Source organism: Megachile rotundata, chromosome 16 (assembly GCF_050947335.1).
Source record: "Megachile rotundata isolate GNS110a chromosome 16, iyMegRotu1, whole genome shotgun sequence".
Taxonomy (NCBI): Eukaryota; Metazoa; Arthropoda; class Insecta; order Hymenoptera; family Megachilidae; genus Megachile; species Megachile rotundata.
Genome location: NC_134998.1, coordinates 13,565,207 through 13,591,019, shown reverse-complemented (window position 1 = coordinate 13,591,019; position 25,813 = coordinate 13,565,207). Strand labels below are relative to the sequence as shown.

The window sequence follows — 25,813 nt, the reverse complement described above, 5'->3', positions numbered from 1 at the left end:
TAAGCAATCGGAGCAATCAATCGATGCGGTAGCGATGGCGAACGCTGTGCTCACCTACCAGAACATCCCTACCGGCTACCGGCTCTCTCTCCTAAGCCAGATACGCCATCTTCTCTCTTGGACGAGAAGAGCCTCGTCCTACGAAGTCGAGCCACGATCTGATATCTCGAGCCGCCTCCATCGGCTATCGGTCTCCTCCGCGCTGTCTCCTCGTTCCTCGATTCTTTCGCATTTCGTTCGGTGGCATTCGTACGAGTTACTTCGGGGTCAAAGTTTGCGCTCGCGTACGTCTCGAACGCGAGTTTTTCGTCGAAAGTTTCGGGGAGGTGAAGGAGCAAAAGGGGGGTGTCGGGTACCGGACCAACCCATCCATCGTTCGGGCGTCTGCTCGGCTCGTTAGCGATTCCGCATCGGTTGTCCCTGTTGCCTCGATCTTTCGTCTTTTTTAGTGGGCCCACGAGCGAGGCTAGCTGCTCGTTCGCCGCGTCGGTCGAGCCGCGGGGTCTCCTTGACGCGGGACCACCCCGTCTACCCGACAGGTATTCCCGTCTGTCACGTGACCTGTCACGGATCGTACGCCGTAAGACGCGTCCCGTGCCCCTATCCCGAAGGCGCTAAGCGCGCATAACTTTTTCCTCGCGACCGTTACACGTGGGAAAGAAACCGTCTCGTGAGCTCTTCTCGAGTCGACCGATCTTGGATCGTTTTCTCGTCGGTAATTGATTCGTCAATCCGCGTTTACGCCGTTTTAAGGAAGGTACGCGAATCGCTCGGGTTCACCGGAGACGAGTAGCGACGCTCGAGTCTTCGCTGGAAGTCGTAAACCGCCTCGGAATATTTACGCGGCTCGTAACGGAGACGGGCAGACATCGTCGGTTATTTCGCGTTCGTAACCGGTTACGCGTCCGTACGACGCGAAGCGACGCGACGCGTCGAGGTCTTCGATTTCCCATATTTCCTCGTTTCGCTAGCGGGCTCCAGCGACGCCGTGGCCCGTTGAAAATAACAGCGAAATAAATTTGATTTCGTCCCGGCGCGGTAGTACGTTACACGTGTTGGATCCAACCGATACCATCTTCGGCCGGTGTATCGATTTCACGAAAGCCTCTCGCTCCTCGCCTTCCCTTCTCCGTCGGGCCGTGTCCTTTCCTTCCTGTCGACGAGCCATCGAATTACCCGCCGCCTCTCCATCGATAACGAATTTCTCGATCGTTTCTCGCCGTGCACGAAACGTCTTTGGCTCTCGAAATTTCGAGCTCTCGCGTCGCGGACTATTTTCGAAGAGCAGCTAGCAGTTCGCGGCGGTCTCTCGCAGATCGGGGGTAGGCAGCAACGGCGAGAGCAGCGGTCCCCAAGAAAGGCAGCGGTTGCCGGAACGCATGTCCTCCGGTTGTTCGACCATTTGCTCGCATCCCGTGTGGTCCGTCGATGTCCCCATTGTTTCTGAACCTGGTCGTCCGTATTCAAATTCGCTCGTTTCGAATTGGGTTGGTCCCCAGCGTGGCGGGGCACGGCGGGACCGCAGCGCGGCGCAACGACAACCCGGCCGCTGGAGACCCGCGGCGGAGCGGGATGGAGGAGAGAAGAAGCGAGCCTCCGTATTACGAGCGGGCGAAACACGGCTCGGGGAGCGTGTTCGAGAGGAGGAAGAAGCGTGATGCACGGTGTAACACTGGCGGTGCACGGAGAGGGCTCGGATAGGAAGGACGAGGGAGGAACGCGGGGAGAAAGACGACGACTGGAATAAAATATTCACAGCCGCGGCCCGAGCGGGGCCTTAATTGCGATCAGACGCGATCTCGGATTCCAACGGCCGGTGGGCCCACGAACCGAAGCTAAGAAGTCCCCTCGACTTCGTTTCTCTCCTCTCTTTCTCTCTTTATCCGCTCTTTCGTCCCTTCTTTTCTCTCCTCTTCCTCGAACCGTGCCGAAGCTGCTGCCGCCACCGCCTCCGCCTCTTCTTCTTCTTCTTCTTCTTTCACCGAAGCTATACAGCTGCTTCTCTCCTTCGTTCCTCGACTTCTCGTGCTTTTCGTTGCCCTCTCGACTACTCCCCACGGCCACTACCGTGTCTCGACTCCTGTTTATCCTGTTACAATGAGATGTATCGACCTGTTCCTACCGTCTACGAGCCGCGACCGGCCTCTCCGAGGATTATTTAATTAGCTAGGCGATAGATTCACCCGGGACCAGCGATTTTCAGGCTCCGCGAAACCCCCGAGGTTCAGGAGGATCCGAGGGTCGGCGAAACAGGGACGGGACGAAGACGATTTCGCGTCGCCGTTGACCGGAAGGTGGGAGAGACTGTTCGTGGGAACGAAACGAGAACGACGCCGTACCGAAACGGTTCCGTCGACGCCGCGTTCGCGTCGCCCGTTCGATCCTCTCTTCGGAACCCGATAACATCACCGTTCGATCGCTCGCCGTCTTTCGATAATCCGTCCTAGAAGTCCGCGACACCGTTCAGCTTTTTAGTCGTCCGAGTACGCGTTGGGCCACGTAGGAAGTTGCTTCCGCATAACTGGCGCGTACGCTTGTCTGGGTCAAACGAGTCCAGCGTGGATCCTGGGAATCTCGTATTTTTTTTCCCTCTTCTCCGCTTTCTCTCTATCCGTTTCTTCGGCTCGTTGGCGGATGTGAACGCGACGATAAGGCCCGGGGCACCGACGTACGTACGTGCGTGACTCTTCTTTCGTCTCTTTCTTCTTCGGTCGCGGGAGAAACCTCTTTCCTTGTCCTTCTCTTCTAACAGCTCGGATGCATTGTTCCGCGCGATCTCCCGCGTACCTACACACCACGTATATTACATTGTTTCTCGGACTGGAATTCGTTTCGAGCCCGTTACCAGCCAGGACTTTGCTCGCTGGATCTCTAACCCCGTACGGTCTTTAATTGTCTTTCGCGTATTCCGCTAACAAACCCGAGTCGGATTCGTCGATTCGAAAATTTACGAGCGTCTCGCGTTAAACTTGATCGGGCAAACGCTCGTCGCCGATAACCTTTAACGCCTCCTGCTGCGACCAGGAGACGATATATCGGGACCTTTAGAGGTGTTTGCTTCTTGCATTTCCCACCGGAATGACAACTACGCCTCTTTCTCGCGAACGTTCCCCTAATTATACGTACGTCGCACCGTAAGTGTTCCGTGCTCGCGGTACGCGCCAGTTAAACGAGACGTCCTCTTTCCGTTCTCTGTCTTTATCCGAACCGAGGATTTAGGCTGTCGAAGCGAAACGATTCACGCGGACAGAGCCGATATGCTAACGCGTTGTCGTCGATAAAGCAATTTATTCGTTGGTCGTTGTACTACCGTTAGCGAGCAGCTGTTGCTAGTCCCATCCGTGTCTAGATTCGAGGCACCGATGTCTCGAGTATCCAGCAGCATTCTTGGGCCTGACTATTCCTCGTACGGTCTCTCTGGCTAAAATAAATCGTTCGACGTAACCTATGGCTCGAGATCGGAGCGTGCGTGCAACGCCGAGATCGAAATTTTTACGCCGAGACCGTCCCTCGCCGTAAAGGGACGGTCAGCAGCGTCCCCGGATTCTCTTAGCGCGTTTAATTGGAACGTCGGGAAATCTTTGCGCGACGAATATTTCGAAACAACACGATTCGTTCGATGACCAAACAGGTCGAACCGACGTTCTCGCGTTTAACGGAGAACGGTACTCGTTTCGGATTTCTCGTTGCCTCCGGAGACTGTAGCGGTAAGTTATCGCGTTGTTGTTCCGTCGAATGACCGACGTAGAGCGGAACGAAGAGGTGTCGAAACCGAAAGAAAGGTCAAAAGAGTTTCCGAACATTTCGTGAACGTCGTAACGGAACGAAAAAGCGGTCGTCCGGAGCACACGCGAGAGGGAAGAGACACGCGTGACGAGAAGCCGTGGAGGTGGCGAGGCGTCGCGGGGACCAGATAAACATCTCCTAGTCTCGCGGTGTGACCAGAATTCCATTATTTTCATCGTGAAATAACCTGCTTCTTCTTCTGGGAGAGCGTCATCCGTGGACTCGTGGTACTATTCGAAGAGCCTGGGCCAAATTTTCTTTTGGAAAGCTCGTTCGTCGCTGTTCGCGGACGAATCGAACGCGCTTTTCACCGAATAAACGTCCGAACGAGCAATTTTTCTTTGTTGGCGACGGTAGCGCGATAAGAGATCGTTACGCGTCGTCGTAGATTTTAATAACCGATGGCAGGGACGGTTATCTCTCGAGCGAAAATCAAGGAAAAGCTTCGTGCGCTGTATCGTTCGGGATCTCACGCGAATCGCTCTTGGTATATCGTGCATCGGTTTTTATCGGTGACCCGATGGACGGAAGTGGCACGCTATCATCGTCAGCGTGCAATCGCGCGCTTCTGTGCCTTTTAATGGAGCCTCGAAACACGCGCACGCCACGTTCGTCGACGCGATTCTCTTTCTTCTCTCGGTAAATTCGAGCCGGTATCGGGTCGCTCTGGTCGCGGTCGGATCGATCTGGTTTCGCAAGAGAGGCATCGTCGCGCGACCGTCAGCCAAGTGACACGCTCGAAGCGGACGTTTCGAGGAACGAGATTAGCATAATTCCAAGGAAATCATCCGCCACAGCTGGCCCAACGGAATCCACGAGTTTACGTAAAATCTCGAAGAACCGTTCGTGGAACATCAAAAGCCCGCGCGACTCGATCGCTCAGGCGAATCACGTACAGGCTCCACGGATTTCCACGGATGTTTCTCGTTAGGCCGAGGATTTCGGAAACGCGGCTCGTACGAGCATCGGTATGCGTCGGATCGCGCGCATTATGTCATAGCGCGCGGTCGATTCTTCAGCCTATCACCTGATAATGTTCGAATCCCCGTAAGCATCTTGATCGAACCTTCCATTTTCCGTTTCGACGTCTTCCTTCTTGTCTCGAGTTAAAGAAGGGGGGTCAAGAAACGACTTTTTCGAAGCGGTAACTCGAACGTATCCGTCGATCTTCGATCAGCGCGTAACGTCTAGTCCGGTGGTAATAGGAACGGTATCGTGTACGAGGAAGAAAGAAAGAAAGAAAGAAATCGAACGACGCTGAAAAAGGGAATAAATCCAACGACAGGTTGTCCATTTTCATGCGCACGTATCTTCAGCGAGGTGTGAAGACGTTATTCAAAATGTACAGCCATTAACCATTGGCATCCTACGGAACTGCCGTCCCTGAATTAACAAGTACTCAATGTGCGCCCGTACATCACACGAGGTGTCAGCCAATTCAGAGAATCGTTTCCCCCGATCTCAGAAGCCATTCACGATGCGACCCGTCGCGATTAACATTTCAAATATTCACCGGACGGGAACGGAGCTACTTGGACCTTTTTATTTCGAACAAACAACGACCTTGCTCCTCTCGATACCTCGTATTATTAACAGCGTGTTTTATTTAGCCGGCCGATTCGATAATGCGTTCAACGGGAAAATGAATTTGTTCGTCGGATTAATCGATTCGGCGAACGATTCGCGTGTCCGGTTCGTTCGAAGGTTTACGAGGATCGTTCGAATCCGGTCGGGGAAAATCGCGTTTGTTCCGCTCGACTCGGTGGTTCTCGTTTCTCTTCCGAAATCGGTAAGAAAGGCAAATGACGAGCGTTCGCGTCATCGCGCAACTAGATACGGCGTTAATTGCGTTCACAAATCATTGGAAACATCGGGAGTTTTCGTCCCCCTGGCGGGACACGCGGAAACGAGGGCATTCGTGGCAGTAGATGTATCTCGTATCTGATCAGACATGCCTCGGTTTGCTCGCGAGTAGATTTACGATCGTCTTTCGACGTGGCTAAGCGCGGCCACTCCTAAGTAGATTAATTCTCTTCTGGTTAGACTAGTGGAATACCTCGAGGAGATCGATTACTTTTGAAGCGCGTTTCGATGGATGGGACTGGATCCGTGTCCGGTCCCACGAGCGAAACGCGACCACGAGATATTAGGGAATGTTGGAAAGAATCGGGTAGCACGGCAGGCACCACACGGAGTCTGAATCAAAAGAGTCCCGATAACGGGCCAGAGAGGAGAGGAGAGGATAGGAGAGGATAGGAGAGGATAGGAGAGGATAGGAGAGAAGAGGTGAGGAGAGGAGAGGAGAGGAGAGAGGGTGCGTGCTCGTTAGACCCCGCTGGTCCGTGTCCGGCGATAAGTGCGAACAAGTGTGCGGCTGTCAGAGCTTCTCGCTCCATAGAAGCCACGGGCTAAAAGGGAAAAACGAGGAGAAAAAGGCGGACGGGGGTGGGAGAGGTAGGGACACGGAGGTCGAAGCGCAGCGGGAGAGGGCTGCAGTCTTTCGAGCGTCGCGAACAAAACAAAGCTCGAGCCACGTTCGCACGAACACGAACGCGAACACGGAGAAAAAGAGAAGCGGCCGAGGCTAGCGAACGGACGAACTAGCGGACGAACGGACAGACGGATGGACGGAGAAACGCGCGCGCGGGCAACGAGCGATGGCCATGAGAGAAGGAGAGAGAAAAATGAGTCGGGGGAAGGAGAGAAGGTCGAGTAAAAGGTTTCCACGGAGGGAAACACAGGGGCGACGCGCGATGCCAGGAGGAGGTGCTCGTCGACACGCGATGTAGCATGTTCTCGGCACGATGCGGCAGGATTGGTTGGCCAGCGACCTGGGCGTCCGTGGAAGCACGCCTCCGATTGGCCCCCGGCCTCGCTAACAAGCCTGCTTTCCAACGGACGAAATAATAAACCGCGAGCTGCCCTCCTCTCGTTCTTGATTCTCTATTTTCTACCTGCGAGTGTTCTCTTCTGCCTCTCCGCTTCTTCTTCCTCCTCTTCTTCTCCTTCGATTTCTCTCTTCGATTTCACCCCGCTCTCGTCGCCGCCACCGCGCTCCACCGATGATAAAATATAACGTGGCCAACCCTCGCGCGAGCCACGAGGCACTCCTGATCCCCCGATCCTCCGCGCGATCGGGCCAACAACGATTCCTGGAACCGACGATCGAGACTCTCTTCCACGGTTTATCGCGAACGTAACCGAGCGTACAGTCAACGACGACGAAGCAGAGAAGTTTCGTCTCGGAGGAGCTCGGTGTCGTAGCACGAGTGTACTACGCGCCGGAGTTAACGAACGCGAGCTTCCATAGACGGTTTAATCGCGGGATCGGGGCCAGCCGGTGGTTTAATCGCGCGTAAAACATCGGCATCGATCTCTCTCTCGAGCCGCGAGCCCGCGGTATTTTCGGGCAGGATTCCAAATGAGCTCTCCTGACACCCACTTACACCCGGAATTAGTTCTTAGCTATCTGGCGAATCGCGTGCCTACCTTAATGGCTATTCGCTGCTGTTAGAAGTTGCATGTAAAGTTGTTTGTAAAAAGGCCACACGGCGATGGTGTACGGGCACGTACGTGTGCCCACATGTCTGCCGTCGTTAAAACGCACACGCTCGCGCAACCGTGTAACCACAGAACCCCGCGGCACTCGCATCGTTTCCATTAATCAGCTTCCAGATCGTATCTGTTGCTCGAAAAAGTACATTTAAAAAGGAAAACACAACGCCACGAATTAGCCTTCTTTTCTGATGCATTCAAAACCGAGGAAGCCAACCCGAACCGCTATCGTGCGTTTCTCCTTACTAACTTTTAAGAGCATTTGTTTTCGCGATCGATACCATCGCTTTTCGCTCGTTTCCATCATTTTAATCCGCGTCTCGTTGCTTCGCTAGAGCTCCTCCGGACAAAGGCCGTTTCACCGAATCGTCGTCGACGGGATCGAGGCTGACGTTCAAAGTTTCGATGCACCGAGAAGTCCTTTCGTTTAAATCGTGTCACGATTTCCTAACTTTTGCGCCGATTCACCGTTCGTTCTCTGTACGATCCAGGGATTTATTCAACGTTGACGGATGGTTTTCGACGTCCTCGTTCGCGTTTACGCAGGAAAGTGAATTTTAACCGCGTTAGTCAGCGTTATCTACTCCCCGATCGACAAATGCTAGCGTCGTTGGTCGTGTGGAAATCACGGATGGGGATCCTTCCCACTTATGCTTTTTAATTGTAAAGTAATTTCTGGTTTCATCAGCTGGTCTCGCTTGCCTCCCTTCGTCTCGGTGAAACTCGCCTTTCCTAGTCGAGTCACGGCTCGATTATCTTCGCGATCTTTTCTGCGTATTTGTAGCGTCGATACACGGAACACGCTGGTATTTTTTTCATCCGTTTCTATACCGTAGAAGCGGCGATTCGAAAAACGCGAGTCGCGTTCGTCGCGAATTTCGGACATCCGATCAGGATACTCGTTAATTACCGGCATCGTAAGCTGGCAAATTTAACACGGTCTAACCGTTTTCGTTTCGAGGGAAACAGTGGACGTTTAATCGAACAAAGTCGACTTTCACGCTCGCCGCGAACGTATTACTCGCTTGTCAGCGCGAGACCGCCTCGACTCGGTACAGACTCTCGTTCAATTGTAGTCGATTTCGCACGCGATCGAAATTCATCGCGATTTTCTGCCTTTCGTTTGTTTCGCAAGTCGCGTCTAAGCGACGTTAACTAATTCGTGCCGGTCGAAACACCAGCTTGTTAAAGAACTCTTGGAGCGTTTCTTCCTTGTGCCAAGGGGATTGTAAACAAGTCTTAATCAGCCGAACACGGGTCGTTAAGATTAGGACCGGTTCGTGGATCATCGGTTTAACACCGGATCATTCGATGCATCTTCCGATCGATCTTCGTACGCGATTTCTTCGCGCCGAACTGTAATATTATTAAAATAGATGTCCGTGTTATCCACGGCCCAAAAAGATTCGTTTCTTTTTTTCGGAGAGAAGTTAACGACCGCGAGCGAGGGAACTCGATCCCGTACATACGCAACGTCTTATTACGCTTTGGTTAAATATATTCTTTCGAAAGCTCTCGAGATGAAATATCGTTCGGTTAATGGCCGATATAATAATTAACCGTTTTGACCCACGCCCCAGAGAAAGGGAAAGGGAGAGAGACCGTTCATCTCTCACCTGGTCCCGCGTTTCGAACTCGCTTAGCGAACGATTTTTTATGCGTTTCGAGCCTCCTGGTGAGAGCCCGTTTCATTTTCCAAGCTCCATTAGTACCGCGAACAATTATCCCCCCCTTCCCTCTGGTCTCTTTTCGTTCACGAGCACGATGACGAGGAAAATGCAAATCGACGGGAATAACGAGAAAATCCACGGAAGATAATTCTCGAAAGCGTGACGATAGTTTCTCGATCGACTAAAATTAATGTTCGTCGTCGTCGTCTTCGAAGATTCCTTTCCGACTTTTGCGGCACCTAACCGAGCAGTCGGAGGAAAGAGGAAAAAAAAAGGAAGAAGAAGAGGTGGAAGAAGAAGATTCGATCGTCGAAGGGGGAAGGGGGTGGTGCATCTTCGACGTTGGGTATTAGCATAAAGCTAATATGCCACGCGAGGGGGACAATGCGTTATTAGAGGAGGCAAGGAGAATGGGCCACCGGCTCCGCCGACAGATCCCTTCTCGCGATACGTCACGGACCACGCATATGCTCTATTTAACATAATATAATTGACCACACGCGATTCAATGGATTCCCTATAAGAAACAAACGGTATTGTTTGCATCCTCGTCCTTTTATCGCTACTCGATTAGCCCTTTGCGTACGAACTCTCTCGGGCCGGTCGCTTTGGAAGCTCGAGACGTACCATGTACGGACAATTACGCGTACGAGAACGGACATCTACGGTCGCTTAATTTCGCGAAAACAAAGTCCGCGGAAGATGGAAATTTGACGAAAGCGGAAAGAAATCGGTGGGATCCGCAGGTTAGCAGACTGTAGAAAAAAAAAGAAGGAGAGGAGGAGTGTCGGGAATGATAATGAGAGATTGGCTCGGCGCGATAATCGGCGCGTCTTCTTCCTTCGCCGCGTACGCACGGTGGTGGGTGTACGCTCGTACACACCTGGCTTTTTAACGCTTCTCAGAGACGAGCTGCCGGACCCCCCGGTGCGTTAACGGAACCCGATTGTCCGTCAGCTTCGAGAACGCGAGAAGGAACCGTGTTCCTCGAAATCGTCCTTTGAACGTTTGGTTATCCTCGGCCGGCGACGACGAACTTTCGAAACTGATCTTTCGACAACGGGATAACGAGTCGATTTAATCGATAATTAAAAGTAAGTAAGTACACGAAGAATTTCGAGAGAAAGCGTTCCCAGATTTCTGCTGGCGGCGTTTCATTTGAAAAATCGAGAAAACCGAGTAACTCGTTTTAAATTCCAACGACGCGCGGTCCACGCGCAAAAGGCCTTTAATTATCGGAAACAAGTGTTTCCAATCGATCCGAGGCTTACTTTCCCGATTTATTGCACCCTCTTGCCTCCCTCCGAAGCGTCCTCCGCATTACCGTCGCTGCATACATCAAGCGAGCGGAGAGGTTGAGTGGCTGACAAGAACGGACCAACAAGGAACGTAACGTGGAAAGAAGAAGACGAACACGGAGAAGAAGAAGAAGAAGAAGAAACGCGAGGACCAACCGAGGGAATGTTGGGTAGACGGAGGAGGCAGAAGAGGCAAAGGTAGAAATGTGGCCCGGTAGAGCCGTGTCCTTAATTGACAGGCCGTGGTCCCGTGTCCTTCGGCTTCGTGGCAGGACCTCGTTAGCGAGGGGCCCCACGAAACGGAGAAGAAACGAGACAGAAGGACTGGATGGCAGTCAGAATGCCATCTGCAGGTATACAGGATCTACCAGGCCGAACAGAGAGACGTCTCTAAATTAGTCGGGACACATTATCCTCGATAACGTGCCGCTACCACCGGTCGAGGCCGTGAATCGGGGAATCGATCGTCCCCGGAATCGAAGCCGCGTGTGCAGCTAATCGTCGTAAATTCAATTACTATGCCCCTTCGTCCCGTTTGACGAGCATCTCTCTAGACGTATACGCTCGTTAGAAAGTCTACGATCGGACCGGAGCTTGCCAGTACTTCATCTTTGGCGTAACGCGCTCCGATCTAGCCGTCCTCCTCGGAACATTCCGTGGAAATAGTTGAGCAAAGTCTCGGGATAACAAGGAAAGAGTGGCGGGAATCGAAGTCGCATCCGTGACATTGAAAAATCACGGCTCATTTCGCGGCTGGGTATATTTAGACGTAAGTAGGTAAAAGAGACGGGAGCACGTGCAGCTGACCGGCAGACCGGCTGGAACGAAGTAATTACCGTGGAGTCGGATAATCAGGCCCTTAGCGCGTTAAACGTCGGCGAATGGCTCGCAAAACTGCTGGACGTTTCTTACTTCCTTATTTCTCCGCGCGTCTACTCGGCCACAGCGGTGATTACGCGTTAAACGCGTACTCGACCATGCTCGAATCTCGCGAAACGAGAATATCCACGGTCGAAGGCGAAACGATTTAAATACCCGTGGCCAGTGTAATTGCCAGTTGGTCGGTACAACGAGGCTTCCACCCATTACGAGTAGAAAGAGTTAATTACGTTTTCCATAACGTTGCTGAATCGGTCGATTTAATATCTTTACTATTACCGAAGATAGTTTAGAGGATCTGTAGGTATACCGGTGTTTCGTTCGTCGGTGCGCGTAGTACACTGCACGAGAATCGAAACGGAAGCTTTTTAGGCGAATAAAGTTACCGTCCGGGCGCGTAGCTTGCGCCGGTACACGCGTATCGGTGTGTTTTACACAAGGTGGAATGCGGCGAGCACTTAGGCGAGGTGAAGCATTGCCGCATAGCTCGGCTGGTTCTTGCGATCATCGCTCAGCAGCCTAATTACGGGACGATTACTGAATCAACACCTGCTTCCCTGAAGGCCAACCACACGGTTGGTTCCCATAGCCGACGTTGAAATATGTATTTGATGCGCGACGAATCGCTCGGCTAGCGAAACTCGCTATCCGAAGGAAACTCCCGGAACCGGAAGCGGGTGACGGCTCGAGATCGGACGTCTTCCAATTACTACTCGCGACGGATTTCAATTGCTAAAGGGTCGTTATAAATATTTTATAAGCGTGCCTTTTGTTGTCGAACTTCCGTGGGAGGAACGTCTCTCTCCCGTTCGGGTTTCGCGAACGTTTACGGCGTTAGAGGTCCAGCTCGAACAATTCGAGAACAGGTTTTCGGCGAGTTATCGAGAAAATGATCCAGTAGCCGTTGCGTATTCGGGAGAAGCCGCGCTGTCCAATATATTACAATTTGTCCGGGAAACATCGGTGTTTCTCGATACCCCCCGCGGTTCCGAGGACCTCCTCCGTCGCTTTTCGTGTTCGACGCGTCAGACTTTTTACCTGACCAATGCTCCTCGCGATCGAAACGTTCACGAAACTGTACCTCTCTCGACCCTGCGAGAAAAACCCGGTTCGATGTCGTTCGAACCCGAAGATGATCGCGTCCCTAGTTTTCCCGGTAGCCGAGAGAGTCGGTCCACGTTGAACGGTGATTAATATTCGTCCGTAATCTGGAGGGATCTTCATCGACCAATTATACGGGGCGTGTTCGTTCGAACTTGGAGGGACTACCTGACAGGATGGTGGCTGACCCGTGTAAAGTGGAAACTTTATTTTCCTCTCCCCGGGTCTTCGGGCTCTCGGTCTGGGGATTTTTACCTGAAGATTTCGCGGCGTGTTCTTTCGGGAAAACGTCCAGAAAGATTTAGGTGCGGTCGTAGACTCGTCGATCCAGCACCGACGACGCCTTTCCGTCTCGCTTTCCTCTCGATCGATACGATTTTCGCGTTTCGGCGTCGTTGCGTCGATCGCGCGACAACGGAAACTGATCGCCGACGAAATACAATCGAGAGATTTAATTGATCGTTTAAACGCGGACCCCCTGAGAGCGAGATCCTCGGATGACCAGGGACATAGAGGACGTCGAGCAGGCTCGTAAAAGTCGTCTACCTGGAAATCTCCCGTTAGGAATGTTTTAAAACAATGCGACGACGGTGACATTCCTCCCCTGCGCGTACAGAAGAAACCAGGGAGACGTTTCTCACGACCCCTGTCCTTCCCCAGGTGATGACCGCGTGATTTGTGCTCGAGATCGACCAAAAATATGTCCGGTTATTTTCGAAACTCGAAACGAAAGGAAACTAAACGAGAGTTAAGAAAACGAACGAGCGGGTCTGTTCGCGTCGTATTTTCATCCCTTCGATCGCCGACGCGCGATCGATTCGCGGTCGCTCGTTCTCGACAGGCAACGGTCACTCGCGAAGCAAAGTCCGGCGTTGGTCAAGGTTCAACGTTGAAGCTCGGTTAGGTTCCTCGAAGTATTGTTCCGGAGGACGAGGAGCCCGAAGCAAGAAAGGGGGTGGCTCGGCCACCGAAACGAATGATAATGCGGGGGATATCGTATTAAAATCTGGCGCTACCTAGAGGCAGGCCTCGCAACGAGCGTTGGGCGCCAAAATAGATGGACCTCGTTACAAATGGAATGGAGTTTATAATCGGTATCTCTGCGGTGGCATCTGTGCCCCCTCGTCGAGGCTCCTAGCGACAAGGATGAAACGCTAGTCCTCGGAAGGGACGAAAGAGCGAGCTCGGTATCGAAGACTGGTCGTTGGAAAGAGGAGAGGAGAGAAGAGAAGGAGCGAAGAAAGAAAGTGAGCGTTGTCGGTGGTTCTCTCCCTCTCGGTTCTGGTTCCTCGGTTCTCCGTACTCGTTTATATCTCTCTAACTGGTGCCCTCTCTGGTCCCCTCCCTTTTCGTGCCCTCCGTGGCTCGCTGCTGCCACCTGCACACGGAGAAACAAGTCCAACAATAAGATTATAATGGCTCGTGGGAATGCGTCGTATTTATCATTGGCCATTGTTTACCAGCGTCAGGTCTCACTTTTTTAAATTGAACCCCTTCAGTCCGGCTGGCTGGTTCGCCATCACCGTCCGTGATCCACGACTCCTCTCCGGTACCCCGAACCTTCCGTGGCGAACGGAAGCGCCGAGCCGCTCGGTGACGCCGATGACCCCGTGATTCTCGAAGCGTCGATCAGCCGGTTGGACAGTTTACTCGGTGCTTCGATTAAATTAAACCTTCCGTCCGAGTCCCATGGACCGGCTCGGCTAGCCTCCTAGATCCTTCGCGAGCAAACTTTCTTTCTCTCGAGAAGGAGAATCGACAGCCCACGAGAAGAAGAAGAATAAGAAGAGCAACGAGGAGAAACAAGAGAGAGAAAGAGGCGCATCCTTCGGCGTATTCTGCACGCGCGTATTTGCATGCCTTCTGCGAGGAGTAAGTTCGAAGGGGGCGTGGGGATCCTCTCCATTGGTTCACCATCCGAGTAATGGTCGCTTGCATTAGCTACTCCGCGAGGGTCCGCGAGGGTCCGCTGGGCCCGTAGGCAAACGAAAGACCCCGATAATTCCTCCCGCGAACTCGCTACGGGCCCCTTCTTCTCTTCCCGTGCCTCGCTCCTAATCTCCTCTCTCTCTCTGTCTCCGCTCGTTGTTTGTTGTTTCTACTCCCGTCGGTATGCGTTGCAACGTAGTCTCGACTACGCCTACCGTCCTGCACCGGTTCGCCGGATAAACTACGCCTACGCGTTGTCCGCTCTGCTCTCCCGTGCTAAGGGAAACGCGAAACGCGACGACGCCTCGGCCCTTTTTCTTCCTCGTTTCTCTTTTTGGGTGTTCGAGTACGCGGATCGTGACGGGTTCGGGCTCCGGGACAGGTGAGTTTATCTCCTCGTTGTTCGAACGATATTACCGTCTCGGGCACGGCAGTGCATGTTCGCGCGAGTCGATGCTCCCGGCGTAACTCGACGGATCTCTCGAAAGTTTTCTCGTCGAATACGAAACGTCGATATCCGGTGTAGGTAAGGCTAGGGATCGTTATCGGGGCGTAGGCTCGGAGGATCCGCGTTCGAGGCAACGTACTGGTCGCGTCCAATTCCAGCCGCTGTCATTCCGGACGAAAATTCGGTTCACGGTCGCGCAAGCTCGCTAATTAGTCGGTCGAGTTGGTTAGGCCAAATGACTCGGTGGTCCCACGAACGGTCCCATATGCCGACTTCGTTCGGGGTTAGATTAAAATCTTCGCTTCCGTCTCGTTCCATTTCACCGAGTATCTCTGTCTGTCGTTCGTCGGCTAGGTAGACGTTTGGTTGCGTGCGTTCACGAGACCCTGTATACGCGTTTCGTGATCCAAATCGAGGGGATCGTTATCTGTCCTGGCCCGAGCTGGCCCCGGTTATGCTTGGCTCGTCGCAGAAAACCGTCTCACCTGGTTCCTCCTCCCGGAACGCCCTCTTCGACTTCGCGAACGATCTCTCGTCATTTTATGTCCTTCCTGGACGCGTCCACGCGTCCTCCTACGGAAGTTCTCTTCCTTCTTTTTTTTCTACCGATCGAACGAGCTCTTCCTCTTTCGCGTGCTCCGCGATCGTCGCGATTCCGTCGATGTCTCAATTACCCGGACGATTGTTTCGATTTACGCGAACCGAAGGAATCGTCTCCGAGGTCCGAGGTTCTCCGAGACTGCTCGCGATACCTTGGAACGCGTATTTTTATCGCGTCGTTCCTCTTTTTGCGCGAAACTCGATCCACCTTGGAAGCCTGTGGTTAGCGCTCCTAAAAGACCGATCGCGATCGACGTATTCAAATTTAACACCCGGGGTGTATCGCGGGCGTGAGACTGGCCCTTCGAGCTGTTTGAACCTTCGCGCTGATTCGACGTCGTGTAGAGCTCTCGGCTGCAAGTTCGAACGGAAACGACGCCTCGAATCTCGGAAATGTCGAAAAGTAGGGAAGGAGGAGGAAGCGGAAGCGTCGAAGCGAAAAGAAGATCGGGGGTGGTGGCGGTTCGTTCGCAGGAGGCGCGAGCGAGATCGAAGGGTGCCTCGAATAGGTACCATTATGCAAATCCGTAGTCAATACCTAATACAAGATAATCTCGCGATGATTATACGTCCCAATCTCCCTTCTCACGGGACCGCGCATCTTCCTTCGCTCGGCGCACACGCGCACACGCACGCACACCTACGTTCTTCTTTATTTTTTGCATCGCGCACGCTTATGCTTTCCACCCTCTCGCCTCGGTGTCTGGTTCCGAGTTGCGATCGCTCCTGGCGAGGTCTCGTGGCAAAAATGCTTATCGTACGATATGCTCGCGATGCACCTGGAGAGGGTGCGGGACTGCGTTGTAACTCGACGAAAACTACCCGGGGTCTCGAAAGTAGTCTCGAGCCGAGCGCTCGGAATTAGAGCCGAATTAGGACAGAGTTAATTTCGGATCGTTGGGTCAGGGTAGGAAGAGCGGACGCGAGTCGAGAAGAGTCTCGATGCGGGTCTCGTTGCCGCCCGCGGCGATTCGAGCAGAAACTGTTAAGCCTCGACGAAAACGGAGGGTGGTACTTCTCGAACACGGTGTACGCGGAGCGGAAAGATTTCCTACGACGCGCTTACCCCCGGGTGGCGCGTAATATTATGTGGCTGGCTGGCTCTCCGCGCGTGTCTTACGAGAGAGTTCCGTCGGTGTTTTCGTAAGCGAGCACACGGGGCTCCGGAGTCGTTTGCTCGCTCTACGCCGCGATGGGAGCCCGCGGCCAATTGGAAATTGTCCCTAATAACAGGGGAACGGGCTGGACCGTCCACTCCTATCGCGGGGTGGATTGCTCGGCTCCGATCCGCTCCGATCCGCTCGCTTCTACCGCATACCTCGGTGAGACGTATTTTTATACGCGTACGCGGTCGCGCGGGCTGTTCCTGCGCGAAAATAAATGGACGATCGGAGAGAAATTATCGAGGGCATTCCGCGAATTCGCGTTGAAAAAAATTTGTAAGCAACCCTGTTACGCGAGTAGCGCTATAAATTGGAGATCCGTTGGCGAGGCAGGACATCTGGGAGAGCTCGGGACAGGGATAAAGGTGGAGAAGGAGGAAGCGACGGTGCCGCGTGTTCCTTAATGAAACGTCGCGACAAAAAACAGCCACCCTGGTAATGTATTCGCGGCGGAAGTAGGCCGACGGGGTTGGGGAACCTGCGGTACCGAACGACCAGCGAGAGCCCTTCGGCTAAGACCGTTACTAATTAACGCACACGAGCCTACCACTCGTGTCCCACGATCCTATACCACTCTCCTTTCGTTCGTGATTTATCGATCGACGTCGCGTCCGCGTCTACCTTCGCTTATTTTCCTCTTGTCCTCGATACGCGCGCATCCCTCTCGACGTCGCTGGTTCGCGTCCGTTCAAGCGGCTCGAGGAAATTCGGCAAAAAACCGTAAAAGTCGGTTGACCGGACGCGACGTAATCGACGAGTCGATTAGCCCGTTTAGAATTGTAATTATTTGCGCGTCGGGGCCGTTTCTCTTTCCCGCGACCCGTTCATCGTTTTTCATCGTCCCTGTTTTTTCTGCCCCCGTCAGTCGTGGCTGACGGGCGTCGTTGCGCGAATCGCCGCGGTAGCGAGACCAGACGCGATTCCGTTGTGGCGTGCACGAACAACGGAGAAAGAGAATCGGCGAGGAGACGCGTGCACGAGTGCGTGATATCGCGGACACGCATCTCAGATCCTACGCCGCGATATCGAGCACGCATATTACGAGGCCCAGAGAGCAGATGCTAACTTCGGTTGAACCCGAGCCGCTGCCTCCGTTCCCGGTCGTTGCTTCGACGCGCCGAGAAAGAAGCACGCTAGGAAACGCGCACGGAAAAGAACAGACAGAGAGAGACCACGAGAGAGTTTTCGAGTTGCCCCGCGGGAACCCGCCACTCTCGACTTCCTCCTCCGTTTTCGTTTCGGCCCGCTAACCTAACCGACGACGCGACCGCTCGCGTTTTCCGTTACCTCTTTCTACCTAAGCTCGAGTTTTCTACTTTCCGATAATTCGAGTTATCGTCGTCTCGTTCGAACGGTTCGTTTACGATTCTTCGAGTGTATCCGATTTCCATTCGCCAGCGGTTTCCACGATGTCTCTGCCTGGCGATTTGCATGCCTCGCGAAAGCGTCGATTCTTAAATTAACGTCTTGGCCGGCACGTGACCGGTACTTTGAATTTTTTCCTTCTCGACTCTCGGACGTTATCGATCCTCGATCGTGCGTGCCATCCGTCTCGTTGCGACGCGCGCTCGAAATCTCGAACGATAGACGAGAGAATATCGGAGATTTTCGAGGTCGAAGGTGACGCGAGTCGATTCTCGAGCGGAAGAGGGAGAAACGCGTCGCGTGCCGGCGGCGTAAACTACGAATTCAATTGCGCGACGATTCGCAACCGCGCTCGTAAACTCGAGTCGAAAGCGTTCGGCGGTTGGTAGTCGAGTGGCGATTGGTCGGCGGAACGCATCGAAAAACGGTGGAACACACGATCGTTGAGAAAAAAATACACGCGAACAGGCCTGACCCGTGTTCTAGCCGGAGGAACCCTGCCCTTCGCCACTCGAGTATTGTGTTACTCGAACCCTCCTATTAACTCTCGGTCGTGGTTCTATCTCGAAGAAAATCATAAACGCAGGGTGTAAAATCAAGATACATACGTACGTACGTTCTTGTAAGGATCGCGAGGAATTTTTTACCGGTTTGTCAGATTTCACCCACGGTTTAGACCGGTAATTTATTTAAGAACGTGCTGAAATCGCGCGTCCTCGATACACGCTTATTACTACCGGTTAACGAGCAGAAAGAAACGCGTCGCGTCGGTTCGCTCTCGAACGGAGATACGGTTGATAAATTAAACCGTTTCCGATAAGTACGGCTGGCAATAACCGTAGGAATCGCAAGAATCGCAAGAATCTCGCGGAACGTCGAAGGACCGAAACGAAATCGCGTCGAACGATTCGGAGACGCGGCGGAGCAATTTACGGACACGCGACAATCGACGCTATTATCGTAACTACCCGTAGAGGAGAGGTCGGAGAAGCTTTGAGAAGAGATTAGTCGAGCAGCGATTTGCCGAAACGATCGGGTTGACGAGGCGTTAAAACGCTTGGCATACCTGGACGACAAATGCTCGTCCGGGGTGCAGCGGAAAGACAAAAGGTGGTAAGTTAAGGAGGCAGCGAGAATCGTTCGAACCGCCTCGTTCTTCGGGCACGATCGTATATTTTGTCGGTCGGTGCGGCTCGTTGCGGCGGGCCTGCGCGGCATTCGCGGAATGAAGGCGTCCGGGGGCTTAAATCCTTTTCGTCGGAAATAAAAAGCGGCGTCCAAAGGGACACGGTCCTAACTCACTGCCAATGTCGGAGCCAGTCGAGAGGAGACCGAGAGGGTGGAACGAGCGCGAAAATAATCGTCAGCTTTGTTGCTCGCCGCCTACACATGCGTCGACACGCTCCACGCGCGCTGCCGGCCTCGGTCTCTCCTCTTTTTCTCATCGGCCATCACCGACCTGACGTCGTATCCATCAACGAGCAACTAGGGATTTAATTAAAGTTCGCGTGGCGCGACTCGCGATTACGAATCGCTACGCAAAATTTCCTTCTCGCGAGGAGTCTCATGCGCTTTTTCGTGGGAGCTGCTCTCGCGGCCCTGACGACGCGAACGACCCTGCCATCGTCGACGAAAAAGCGTTCTCGATTCTATCGATGAATCGCGATCGACACGGATCGTTTCGCGAAGGGGCTACAGCGTTATCGCCCGTAATCGTCGATTCGTTCCGTGTCCGCGTAAGGAAGGTCGAATCTCGGTTAGTTTAGTCGAGGACCGCGGTCGGTGAACGTCGACTATTCGTCCTTCGAAAGAGTGTCGGTGAATTTGGCGCGATGTACGCGAATAAATAACGCGCAGATTTCGTTGCGATTTGTAGGCGTGTCGGTGCGCGAGCGTGGAAGGTGAAAAGAAATCGTCGAAACGCGCGTACGCGGTTTGATTACGGTCGCAATTATCGTTAGCATAAATTAAGCATCGTGGCCGTCTGCGCGAGTGCGCCAATTACGAAGGAAAAGCTGGAACACCGAAGGTAAGCGGACGACTTTGAAATTGAAAATTAACCCGTGGAATCCTTCAGCCTCGTTCTTTATCTCGCGCCTCTTTTCTCCTCTAACGTACGATTTCCACAGAACGGACGCGCAATTATTAATTGCCGTAATTACGCAAGCTATCCGAGACTCTCGACAGTTGCTAAATTGCCGAACAGACGAGCGGCGAGGAAATCCTGTTTAGATTTCGCGACGTAACCGTCCAACCTGAACCGAAACACGGACGAAGCGTCTCTTTCGCAAGCATCCTTTTTCCCCTCGATCCCTTCGGAAACGTTTCGAAAGCCCTTCGACCCTTTCGAAACACCGCTATCGGCGCAATTTCGAGTCTCTCTCTCTCTCTCTCCGTAGACTCGGCGAGTCTACCTATCGGAAAACGAAAGCGTTTTTTTCGCGCGAGTTCGTGCGCGGACGCGTTCCCATCGCGGCCGGTCGAGCACGAAATCAGCTCGGGAAGATCGGCGTTGGTCGCGTTCGACTCGATGGCCGAGGGGAGCAGAAGAGAAGAGAAGACGAGGCTCTCTTGGTCGGTAAGTGACGTTTCTCGGAAGCTCGCGAACGTCGCGCAGGCTTTCCGAGCGTTGGATCGGCGGATCGGTCGAGCGAGACACTCGGACAATCGTTCTCTAAAATCTCTCACGGTTTGCCCCCTTCTACCTTCGCCGTTGCCCTCCCCCCCATCATTATTCCCGCATCACCCACGCCCGACGGCCATTCTTGGCCCGTGGACAGGAAAGACGCGGCTCAACGGAGAGAGAGAATCTCTCGGTAGAGGAGAGAGCTTAAGGGGGCCGAAAGCTGCGCGAATTATCAGTCGCGTGTGATCGCCGGCCAAGCGAGTCGGTCCCCGACAAAGACTCTCTGGCCATCCATAATTCAAGCAATCCGGTCATTGTGTGTCCCAGCGCGGGCGCCCAGGCGCCGATTGCCTCTTTAGCCAACCACCGAACCCTCTTCGCGCCCCTGCCCTGCACGCCGCTTCTGACAACACCTGCGAACAGCCTCTTCTCCCTTCCTTACGTGTTAATTCCGATACGAGCGATGCCCGCGGCTACGACGCTGTTCCTCCGCTCTTCTTGTCCTTCCACGAGAGGACGCGATCTCTTTCGACGGCTTTTACCGTCTCTCGCCCACCGAACGAGAACAACCTTCTGCTCTCGAGAAACGATCGCACCGGTCGAACGCGTTTTATCGAAAAATTTCAAAAACAAACGTCGAGTAGTCGCCACGAGCACTGCTCTAATAATCCTTTATTTTGCCGTGTCGCTCGAAGCTTTCGGCGAAGCGAGAAAGCGTCGGCACCGATTGAAATGAAGCAATTAGAAAATTACCATACGTAATACCGGCTGTTTCCGAAAGCGGTAAGTAAAGGAGAGACGCACGCACGTTCGAAGGCGAACGCTATCTGATAGGGACGTTTCCTCGCGTTTAAACGGAGGCATGCAACGCCCGTGTGTTTTGCGCTTATGGCGCGTTGCGACGAGTCGCGCATTCTTCCTATGTGGAAACGCTTCCGACCGAGCTCGACCGACGCTCTCTCGTTAACCATACCGCCTTATCGAGTTTCACCCCCTAACCGCGACTTCAACTTCTTCCCCTGGCTTTCGCTCTCTTTTCGAAAAATAGTTTTATGTTTCAGAAAGAAGTTGTTACACGCTGCTCCGCTGCCGCCGACTTGATCGCGAGGAACGAACACTCGGAGCGAGTTCGACACGGTGAGTCAAAGAAATTTATCGATATTATATACGGTCAGGGTTAGTCCAATACAGTTATCGATGCCGACACGATAACTCGTTCAGTTTACCGCGTATTACCCTTTATCCGCGAGACGATTAGAGCGGAATTATTCGCGATCGCAGAAGCACGAAGGAAACTCGGGCGAGAAGGTCGCTTTTTCCCCCGGAAGTCCCCTCTTCTATTCCCTCGAGTAGCTCGTCCAAAATCCTTTTGTATTATAATAGCGGGTCCGAGGATATTTAAACCGCGTGCGGGCCGGTCTGTATTCAAAGCAGCCTTAAACTAATTTGAATAAGGAATAAAGTGCCTTTTTCGAAGTGATATAAGTGAGGGAGCCAGGTGAGGCTCCTCTCGGCCGCTGTTTATCTAATCTTGTCGTGCCATGTAAGGCGGGATGGGACAGGCAGCTCTTAAAAACTCCCAGCCACCGACGTTATTATTTAAATCAGCTCGACCGCTCTTATCCTCCTCCTCCTCTTTTCCCTTCCATCGCAGCGCGATGACACTAGGTTCTTTCAGCGACCTCGATACCGAGGAATATCGAGCAATCGAACGGCCCCGTTGGACGACGATAGAAACGAAACCTCCGAGCGATCGTCGTTCTCGATTGTAATGATTATTTGCATTTTTATCACGCGTCCCTATCGAGTCGGACAGAATACCGCGTAACGAGCGATTCGTTGCTCGAACTCGAGGAAAATTAACGCGACGCCAATTATCGTTTTACTTCCTCGCTTTTGCCACGTTCCGCTTATTTTTCCTCTGGAAGTTTACGCGACTCGATCGAATTGGTCGGTCGGAGGCGAGGCGGGAAAAGCTGTAAAACCCCGTGGAGAAAACCGTCACCGTGGAATATACGGTCGTGCGATTTTCTATTCCCTGTTCGTCAAGCGTTTATGCGACGCCAGGTAGACCGTGCGCGATGAAAAAAAGAAACTTAACCATACAGTTAGATAGGGACGCGCGATAAGGCTAATGGAAACACGTGCCAATAATATATACGCGCCGAGCGGAATGGAAAAACGTGAAACGCGCGAGTAATGCTTCGGATATCTTTGTTTCCCTGAAAATCTATCGCCGACGTTGAATCTGGAATCTCAAACTCGCTCTTTAATTGCTTCGCGGATCGAAGTGGCGATACCTTACGGATGATCATGATAATTTCTGGCAACGATAGGACAACATTATAAAATAGCAACGAAAGAAAAAATTGACGGGGAGAACCGGTCGAGAGGCGACGTTCTGGGGACGCGACAGAAAGGACTCTCTTTCCTCGTCCACCTCGAACGATTCGTTAAAATCAACGTCGACCAAACGTTGAAGCAATTGTCGGGAAAAAAAGTGGAAGAGGTTTTTCTGATTCGTCTTCCAGGAAATTAGGCTCGGGTCTTAAAGTTCGGCAGGCTCGTAGGTGTTCTTAGAAGCGCGTTGCCGTAGGGTTCAGGGATTAGTTTTATAAAGCGACGGAAAATCCTGGTCGAAGCTCATCGATCATCGGTCGTGGTCGTTGGAGAGGCGAAAGGGGAGCAAGAGGGCGGTTGAAAAATGCCCCGTGGCCGCGTAATCGAGCACGAGCTTGCTCGTCGTCGACGTGGACGACGACGCTGGCCTACATCGTCGTCGCAGGGCTGGTGGTCGGTGAACACGCGATCTGATAAGCGTGGACGTGGCTCTCGTGCCGAAATAAACCGTCGCGCTTTACATAATGCGCGTCCAGAGGGAGAAAAGAGAGACGACGAGGGAAAACGGGGGGGTGGTAGTCGGTCGAAGCGAGCGTGGCGTACGTCCGTTTCCGTGCGCGATCGCGCGGTTACTCGATAAGTCATCCTCTCCCGACTGGTCAGCAAAGAAATCGAACGAGGGAGCCAGGAAAATTTCCTCCTCGTTAACCCTGCACCCCTTTTCCAACGAAATCGACTCGTCGAACGTTCGAAGCTTTTGCGAGATTCGCGACTCTCGTTGGAACGACCAGCGGTTCGCTGGCAATGGGAATAAAAAGGAGGAAGAAGTGGAAGCCACCGGGTCGGTAGCGTGTTCGAGAAGCGTTTAAATGTTGGTGCCTCGAGAGAGCCGGGAAGGACCCCTGGAACGAGCTAATTATGAAATTATGATAATTCCCGCGTGGTCGCCGTTCCAGCTCGTCGCTCGCCGCGTTGTTCTCGCAGTTTCGCCTCTCGCCGCGCGTCGCTCGACGTTGCCGTCTTCTTCTCGGTTTATCGAAAACCGTTCTCGCGATACGTCCGAAGCGCGCGTAAACGCGATGAGTTTCGGGCACCGAGCGCGAGGCGAGTGACCGGGCTTACGTTTTCGCGTATCATCCTTCCGGGAGAAAAAATTAGTAGGTTCCGCAGTAATCGGCCACTTTGGCCGTTGTTTTCGAGCCGCGGTAAGATAGGGCATCTCATGAATGGTAATTGCGCGCGGAATCGTAAGAAGCGTGCGCCGGCTTGAAACGTATCTGATAAGGCGTTCGGAAAGTCGGAATCCACGGGTTCGTTAAGAGTTATTGCATTGTTCTGTTCAATTCGCGACTGAAACCGACCGACGCAACAGCGAGACCACGGCTTCGTTCGCGTGACCGTCGGTCTCGGCTGGCTAGCTTCAACGCGCCATCCTGACTTCTTCAAACTCTTTTGCTTCCTCCTCCGCCCAGGCCGCCATTACGGCCTTCTCCGACAATCCTTGCATTTTACGCCATTTCCTCTCCGTTCGTTCTTTTTTTGTACTTTCATCGAGGCGAGCCCCCCCGGCCTTTGTTTCTTCTCGGCTTTCGCGGCTTCGATTTCCAGCTATTTCGCGCCGCGATCGCGTTACCTTCGAGATTGGCCCGAATCGGGGCTCCGGGTGAAAGTTATCCGAGTTCTAGTCCGGGGCCGAGGCTGAATTATCCAAAGGGAAACGAAACGCGCGAAAAAGAAGGCTCGTACTTTGTTCGCGTGCGATTGTACGAGAAGACAGGTGGAGCGGTTAGATAGTTCGAGGCGGAATCGGAGAGAGAGAGAGAGCGCTCGAAACATTAGTCCGGCCGATTACGTATTTAAATGCGGTTCCGGTGATCAGCTGCTGCCTGCTCTTCGACAATAATTTTCGTCCCGTAGCCCGGCGGCGACCACGCGAACGCTATCTCTCGACGAAAACCGGACCGTGATGAACGCAATTATACGGAAGGCTCGCAAAATTATTCGAACCGAAATCGACGCGTTCGATTTTTCCTTTCGTCTCGTTCGAACGAAACGTGGTCGGTCCGTGATTTAGCCCGATGCCCAAAGTGCTCGATCTTGGCGACAGATCGTGGGTTTTTTGGTCAGCGAAAGTGAGCGAACGACACGAATTCGAGAATGGCAACGGACAACCGATGATACATATCGATCCGGTGTCATACAACGATCTTCCGTACGATCGATGGTAAACGGGTTATCGGGCTACGATCGCAGAAGGGTTCGTTTCGTTCGGATAAACATCGAAATCGCACGGCGAGCCGCGAGTTAACAACCGTAATGACCGTCTTGATCCTCGTGTCCCTCGTTACTCACGGTTGATCGACGATCCTCCTTTTTAACAGTGCACAGTAAATTGCTTCCTTTTTTTTCCCCCCCGTTCGCGTACGTTGATTTCTCGCCTCATCTGCCTCGGATCTCGTTAACGACGCTTCTCCGTTGCGCTCTTCGGCGACAACTGCCTCGAGTTACGTCGAAATTATCTCGAACCGTTTCGTTTCGCGAAGAGCGTCGTCGTAATTTCGTCTACGGCGAACTTAAATTTACTTTAATCGGCTGTGAATTCGTTCGATACGCGAGGCCGAACGAGTCGAAATATTTTGTAATCGCGAATCGCCGGACGACGAGGTCGTTGGCCTCGATCGGTATGGAAGTTCGAACAGGGCCAGCCGCGCGACAGTCAGAAAGGAGGTTAGCCTGGACGTTTGCGAGGAACGCGTGACAATACGTAGAAAATGGTTTGCGCGAACGCGTAAAAAGAAGCAGACAACACCGTTTCAGAAGGGCGACGAGGATCTCGTCGAGGCTTAGACAAGCGGTGTACGCGTTCTGAAACAGGGATCCGGGCGCGTATCTGCATTGACAGGCCGTATAGGAAGAAGCGTGGAGCTGCTGGTGAATTGTCCTCTCGATGGGACGAGGCTGGTCGAATAGGTGCAGCAACAAACAACGAGCGACGAGCCAAAGAGCGCGGGAGAGACGGAGAGGCCGGTTCTTTGTTCGGAAACGCGAGAAAG

At 53.1% G+C, this 25,813-nt stretch overlaps 1 protein-coding gene across 6 annotated transcripts in view; it reads left to right on the top strand.

Annotated features, from left to right (window-relative positions):
• LOC143266018 (uncharacterized) overlaps positions 1-25,813 on the top strand; it is an 80,331-nt gene that overhangs the window by 34,157 nt on the left and 20,361 nt on the right. For all 6 annotated transcript variants that reach the window (XM_076541219.1, XM_076541220.1, XM_076541216.1 and 3 more), the window contains one exon: positions 21,482-21,557. In XM_076541219.1, the coding sequence (XP_076397334.1) occupies positions 21,482-21,557 (76 nt within the window). The remainder of the gene's footprint in view (positions 1-21,481; positions 21,558-25,813) is intronic.